The 7,274-nt window shown below is 40.8% G+C and overlaps 1 protein-coding gene across 1 annotated transcript; it reads right to left on the bottom strand.

Annotated features, from left to right (window-relative positions):
• Positions 1-6,050: 6,050 nt before the first annotated feature.
• LOC121999920 (peroxisomal acyl-coenzyme A oxidase 1-like) lies at positions 6,051-6,575 on the bottom strand. Its single transcript, XM_042554539.1, has 2 exons — positions 6,414-6,575; positions 6,051-6,237 (listed from the first exon to the last, which is right to left on the bottom strand). Exons 1-2 carry the CDS (start codon positions 6,540-6,542, stop codon positions 6,112-6,114), a joined length of 255 nt encoding a protein of 84 aa, XP_042410473.1. The 5' UTR covers positions 6,543-6,575; the 3' UTR covers positions 6,051-6,111.
• Between the last annotated feature and the right edge of the window lie 699 nt (positions 6,576-7,274).

The following is a 7,274-nucleotide window of genomic DNA, read 5'->3' as shown; positions in this document are numbered from 1 at the left end:
TTCATGTGGGCAGGAAGGACACATGGCTAAAGAATGTCCTAACAAGTTCAAAGCACCTCAGCCACAGCCAATACAATATGGAGGCAAACCTCAGCTACATTATATGCCTGCAACTCTGGAAGGACCTCAGCTCAGTCAAGGAAGGTTGGAAGCCCCACCATTTCCAACCAGTGCCAGAGTATTCTCCCTCACTAAAGAAGAAGCTGCTAGTGCCTCCACGGTCGTAACAGGTCAAGTAGTTATTTTTCAGCATATAGCTACTGCACTATTTAATACTGGGGCGACCCATTCTTTTGTATTAGTACCCTTTGCCAAAGAATTACAGGTACCTATAGAAAGCATGAACTCCAAGTTCCTGACGACTCTACCTTCTGGGGAAGTCATGGAATCCAAACAGTGGCTTCGGGCTGTATCAGTCAAAATTGCAGACCGTGAGCTATATGTAGATCTGGTAGTCCTCGCCATGCAGGATTTCGATATCATTTTGGGTATGGATTTCCTCAGCAAATACAGTGCTTCAGTGGACTGCCGTAGAAGGAAAGTGATCTTTAGTCCAGAAGGTGAACCAACCTTTGAATTCACAGGAGTGCCAAGGAGGAGGACCCAGAAGCTTCTCTCTTCTCTGACAGCTCACCAGATGTTAGCTAAAGGGTGTGCTGGTCTTCTTGCATTCATTGTGAGTACAGAAGAACAAGAAAGACCCAAGCAGGAGGAAGTTCGGGTAGTCTATGAGTATCCAGAGGTATTCCCAGAAGAGCTACCTGGACAACCTCCCAGCAGAGAAGTGGAGTTTGAGATTGAATTAGTTCCTGGTACCGGTCCAATTTCAAAAGCTCCATACCGCATGTCTCCAGCGGAGCTGAAAGAGTTACAAGAACAACTTCAGGAGCTGCTTGACAAAGGCTTCATCCACCCTAGTCATTCACCAGGGGAGCTCCAGTGTTGTTCGTCAAGAAGAAGGATGGATCTATGCGGATGTGCATAGATTATAGGGCTCTGAATCAGGTGACAATCAAGAACAAGCACCCACTGCCCAGAATCGATGACTTATTTGATCAATTGAAAGGGGCAACAGCGTTCTCCAAGATAGACCTGTGCTCTGGGTACCATCAGTTGAAAGTGAAGGAAAGTGATATACCTAGAACAGCTTTCAGGACCAGATACGGACACTATGAGTTTGTAGTCATGTCTTTTGGTGTGACCAATGCACCTGCAGTCTTCATGGACCTGATGAACAGAGTGTTCAGAGAATACCTTGACAAGTTTGTCATTGTGTTCATCGACGACATTCTAGTCTATTCCAGAACCTCAGAGGAGCATGACACGCACTTGAGGATAGTCCTGCAGACCCTACAGCAAAAACAGCTTTATGCTAAATTCTCCAAGTGCGAGTTCTGGTTGGAGCAGGTGGCGTTTCTAGGTCACATCATTTCTAAAGAAGGTATCCAAGTGGATTCAGCCAAAGTAGAAGCGGTCAACAACTGGAGTAGACCCAAGAATGCCAGGGAGATCAGAAGCTTCCTTGGTTTAGCCGGATACTACAAAAAATGTGTGGAGGACTTTTCCAGGATAGCCTCTCCACTAACAGCCCTCACCAGAAAAAACAAGAGGTTTGAATGGTCAGATAAATGTGAGCAGAGTTTCCAAGAGCTCAAGAAGAGACTGACCAGTGCTCCTATCCTGACAGTTCCATAGAGTGATAGGAGTTTTGACATCTACAGTGATGCTTCCAAGATGGGCCTAGGAGCTGTACTCATGCAAGAAGGAAAAGTTATAGCTTATGCTTCCAGGCAACTCAAAGACTACGAGAAGAACTACCCCACTCATGATCTTGAGCTGGCAGCTGTGGTCTTTGCGCTGAAACTCTGGCGACACCACTTGTATGGAGTTCAGTGGAGAATTTTCACAGACCATCAGAGTCTTAAGTACTTCTTCACTCAGAAGGACTTAAACATGAGACAGCATAGGTGGCTAGAGTTGGTCAAAGACTATGACTGTGAAATCCTCTACCACCCAGGCAAAGCTAATAAAGTGGCAGATGCACTAAGCAGAAAATCCAATACATCCCTGATGTCTTTGTCATCATTAGCCTTACCACTGCAGAAGGAGTTGTCAGATTTTGGAATGGAAATTATTTATGGGCAACTCTCTGCATTGACCTTAGAGTCAACCCTGCTTGAGGATATACAGAGAAAGCAAAGTGAAGATCCAGATATCCAGAAGATCAAGCAGGGGATACAAGAAGAAGATACAGAGTTTCGAGTATCAAATAGTGGAGTTCTTTATTAGGGGAACCACCTTTGTGTCCCCAATAATGAGGAATTAAGAAGGAAGATTTTAGAGGAAGCTCATAGTACACCATACTCCATGCATCCTGGTTCTACCAAGATGTATCAAGACGTGAAATAGAGGTTCTGGTGGTCTGGACTCAAAAGAGATGTAGCTAAATATGTCAGTACCTGCCTGACATGTCAGAGAGTCAAAGCAGAGCACCAGACACCAGGAGGAGTTCTACAGCCTCTTCCTATACCAGAGTGGAAGTGGGAAAACATCTCCATGGACTTCATAACAGGTCTCCCAAGAACCACAAATGGATATGATGCGATATGGGTGATAGTGGACAGATTGAGCAAGTCTGCTCATTTTCTAGCTATCAAGGTGTCTCACTCTATAGAGCAGTTGACACAATTATATGTTAAGGAGGTGATCAGACTTCACGGAGTTCCTAAATCTATTGTTTCCACTACAACAAAAACCCTCATAGACATCGGTTTTCCACCGGTGTCTATTACATTGTCGACCGATGTCTATGAAGGCGATATAAAAGGTCTGCTATTTTAGACATCGGTTTAAAATCGGTGTAGTATCACTTAACGACACCGGTGTTCGAATCGGTTATTAACCGGTGTAGTATCACTTAACGACACTGTTTCATCAACGGTGTAAAACCGATGTAATATTATATGTTAATAACACCAGTTTTGGCAGCGGTAACCGACCGATGTAATATTAGTTAATGACATCGGTTTTGCAGTGGTGGAAAATCGATGTAATATCAATATTTTCACAAATTTGATTTCCAAAACAGTGAAAAATCGACAGTAACCAAAAAAAATACACAAATATTCACAAATTACACAAATATTCATCATTCAACATGATCCATAAAATACACAAATATTCACAAATTACATAAATATTCTTCTTACAACACTATCCATAAAATACACACACATTCTTTTTACATCAAAAGCTAATAGATATCAGAATCAAGGTAGAACATTCTTTTAACAACACATCAAGGTAGAACATCATGAGTCAAAAATCAAGTTGAGGCTACATTAAATTATGAGAATCAGGATATGTTCAACTTGCTATACTGCTCCATTCTTCTTGCGCCTTTCATTTCCCTAATCTCACCACTTTTCACCTTCAAATGCCTAGTTTTCTGAGTTAAAACTGTTAGGACCGAAAAATAGCTAGAGGGGGGGGGGGTGAATAGCTTCGCGTGTGCTCGTCGAGCTTCGTTGCTTGTTTCTTCAAAGTGATGCACAGCGGAATACAAAGAAACAAACTACAACAATGCTAACAATAGGATTTTACTTGGTATCCACCTCACAAGAGGTGACTAGTCCAAGGATCCACGCACACACACACACCTCCACTAATAAACACTCCTTTTCGGTAACTACCGAAGGCGGAGAAGCCCTACAAGACTCTCAATACAAGTAGAAGAAAGGGTAGTAAAGAATAAGCAAAAGCTTACAAGAGATGCAGTAAAAACCCTAGCTTCTTCTTCTTCTCGTTGCAACTCGCCTCTTGACTTGGATGAACCTCCAAGAACCTTCAAGAACTGGCGGTGAGGAGCTTAGAGAGTGCTGGGGAGGAGCTGTGATAAATATGGAATCAATCGGTGAAGTCCTTCCGAAGGAAATGAACGCCTGCGGCTTAAATCGACGCTAACGGTCGAATCCCGATCGATTGGAATGCTCCCAATCGATCGGGGAGGCTTTGGATCGATCCACGGATCGATCCAGAGCGCCTCTGTGCTCTGGAAAAACTTCTGGATCGATCCACGGATCGATCCAGCGCTTATCGCGCGAAGCAGCAGCGTCCCAATCGATCCACTGATCGATTGGGACCTCTGGATCGATCCACCGATCGATCCAGAGGGGTTCTGTTCGCGGGGACTCACCGAATCGATCCAAACCTGCTGGATCAATCGGCTGATCAATCCAGATCTTGGTTTTTGCCCAAAACCAAGCTCAAAGCCCCCTAAACCAACATCTAGTCAACCATGACTTGTTGGTACATAAGACCTAGCATTCGGTCACCCTTGACCAGCTAGGACTCTCTCACCAAGTGTTTGGTCAATCCCTTTGACCCACTTGGACTTTTCTCTTCTTGCCAAGTATCCGGTCACTCCCTAAGACCTACTTGGACTTTTCTTCCTCGTGCCAAGTATCCGGTCAATCCCTTTGACCTACTTGGACTCTCACCAGATGTCTGGTCAACCTTGACCCATCTGAATTTCTCTTGCCTGGCTTCACTCACCAGGACTTTCCCAATTGCCTAGCTTCACTCACTAGGTCTTTCACTTGGCTTCACTCACCAGGATTTTTCTCCTGCCTAGCTTCACTCACTAGGACTTCCCAATTGCCTAGCTTCACTCACTAGGTCTTTCCAATTGCCTAGCTTCACTCACTAGGTCTTTCACCTGGCTTCACTCACCAGGATTTTCCTCCTGCCTAACATCCCAGTTAGGACTTCCCAGTCAAGTATCCGGTTATCCTTGACATACTTGACTCTTCTTCAATCAACCTTGCATTGTCAAACATCGAAATCCAAACCAGGACTCAAGCTTGGTCAACCAGGTCAACCTTGACCTGAGGAATGTTGCACCAACAAAAACATCCACTGTTCTAATCTGTCAAACAAAAGTATCATTTGGTCTACTTAACTACAGCAAAGAACAAAAACAGAAGAATTATACATGCTGCAGAAGTCCTAAAATATCACCATAAGAAAGAAATTGACATGGGACAATATACACAATTTACATTCCATGCAAATGCATGCATCATCCAAAGTTTTCAAAAATCAAATACCTTTCCTACTCAAATGTAATCTAGCATGCATTCAGTCCACTCGAATCGCACTTCATCAATTTCAACTCTGAAGTACTTGAGATTTGTAAACTGTAAAAACACATAAATAATATATTAGTAAACCAAGACCAAAAATCATAGTTGAAAAAGCAGTAAGAGCACCAGGTAACAAGATGACTAATTGGAATGCTTAAAAAGAGAAATGTTCATCAATTTTTTCAACCACATCATATAGTAATAGATCTATCATTCCTGGGAACTTAATATAATCCAAACCAGAAATTATTACAACAAAATTTTCTCATAGTTGCAATTTAATTAATCAGTACTTATCTACGACTTACAGTATGTAGAAGCAGAAAAGATACAAATAAAAATAAATTTCACCGAGTCTGAATATCTAAAACACTATTAAAAAAGGTTATCTATTGAAATATATGCAATTTATAACTTTACATGTGAAGGAATGTTGCAAAGTTATAGTATGGTGGCCTGCCTACACTGCACAAAATAATTAATACAATGATATATGTTACAAATTCAAGGTTTGTTATCGTCTAGAAGGAATAGAAGTATCTTCCATCCAAATATGCAATCCTAATGATTTTTAATCTCATAGAAGTTACTGCCTAACCATAAATAAAGAAAAAGGGCAACCAGCCGTCACTAATTTGGAAGTACATGTAAAGATTATTCTTCATCCTCAGGCCTCAGCCAAATAATTATACAATCAGAGAACTTAGATATGATAACTATTTTCCAGGTGCTCTGAACAGCAAACAGCAATATTATAATTAATGAAAAGGAAGTAAAACATTGATAACACTAAAGCAACATTCATGACGCTATCTGGTCTAGAATTAGGTGGTGAAGACTAGAATGAATTGAAATAGAATATAGCACAAAACTACATATGCTAAAAGATTTACATACAGTTGTCACAGAGGTTGTCAAAGATTTCAAACCAGCAGTGCATGCATGAGCCTCAGGCAATGTTGAAAAATCATTGGCTCGTAGTCTCTATCACATCATTATATAGCCACTTCAACCATTGACCAACAAACCTAAAAGCATATGCTGAATCCAGCAGCAGAAAGAGTCTGCTTTGCTGAGTTTTGTAATCAATGACCTGTGAGAGAAAGGTTAAATAAGAATTTATAACTGCACGAACACACCTTTTCAAGAGGATAAAAGAATAAATAAAATGTTTACTTTAGGTGGATAAACGAGAGGATGATATTATGGTAAATTAATATATGTATGTCAGAATATTTTTCAATGTAGCACAGAGTACTGATATTGTACCTGAGTCTCAGAAGAACCATCTTGTGATCCAAATTGCCTACAAACACAACTATATCTCACAGCAATGCACATATCTCGAGATAAAGCCTTAGAAGCATCAGAGACAATTGTTTGACGAACATAAACCATTGTCCCATATAAAAGCTACCTTGGGACATCAGATTGCACATATTTCCCTTCCCTTGTGACTTGTGAAACCCTGGAGAACACCATCAAGTACCTTTAGGCCAACTGCTGTAATCCCATTGTCAGAAAAATCAACTTCCTCTGTTGCCTGAGACTTGGAAATAAAGTAATGAGATGCTAAACGACACTAAAAAAAGTTATGCTTAAATGTCTTGCTTTAGTAATGTCATACCTTTAAGAGTCTGGTTCAGCAATAGTTTACAAGTAGGAACAAGAAAAAAAGTAAGGTTATGGAAAAGGAAGGAAAAGAACAAACTTGTTGTAACCAAGGCTTTCATCAAGAAAAAATAGACCATCATCACCAAAGTTACGACCTAACAGAATCATGAATTTGTTAAATATCTACAAGTATTCCATTACCTTGGTAAAGTAAATGTAAGTTTAGTCCCCTAAAAAAGTTATCTCAGCATATTCATTACCAGATATTAGATTTAGAAATAATCAGTTATAGAGTGAACAACTGTAATCACTTGCTGTAGATACATTCTAACAAGTTCAGTGAGCTAACCTGACAAGTCAACACTTCTGAATGTTCTAAGTTCCTTGGAAAACTCATTTAGTTTTTTCCTAGACTCTTTTTCAAGTTTTGCAGCACCACCTGATAGCAGGTTAGTCCCAGGAGAAAAGGACCACTTAAGTCCAGATGACGGAGCTTTTTTAATCTCAGATGTTGAG

The sequence above is a fragment of the Zingiber officinale genome, chromosome 7A (assembly GCF_018446385.1).
Source record: "Zingiber officinale cultivar Zhangliang chromosome 7A, Zo_v1.1, whole genome shotgun sequence".
Lineage (NCBI taxonomy): Eukaryota > Viridiplantae > Streptophyta > Magnoliopsida > Zingiberales > Zingiberaceae > Zingiber > Zingiber officinale.
Note: the sequence above shows the minus strand (reverse complement) of the source record. Positions and strands in the feature narration are given on the sequence as shown.

Coding starts and splice junctions, on each gene's coding strand:
- LOC121999920 (XM_042554539.1), bottom strand. CDS start 6,542: ATGGTTTATGTTCGTCAAACAATTGTCTCTGATGCTTCTAAGGCTTTA. Junction 6,238..6,413: donor ATGGTTCTTCTGAGACTCAG/GTACAATATCAG, acceptor TTTCTCTCACAG/GTCATTGATTACAAAACTCA.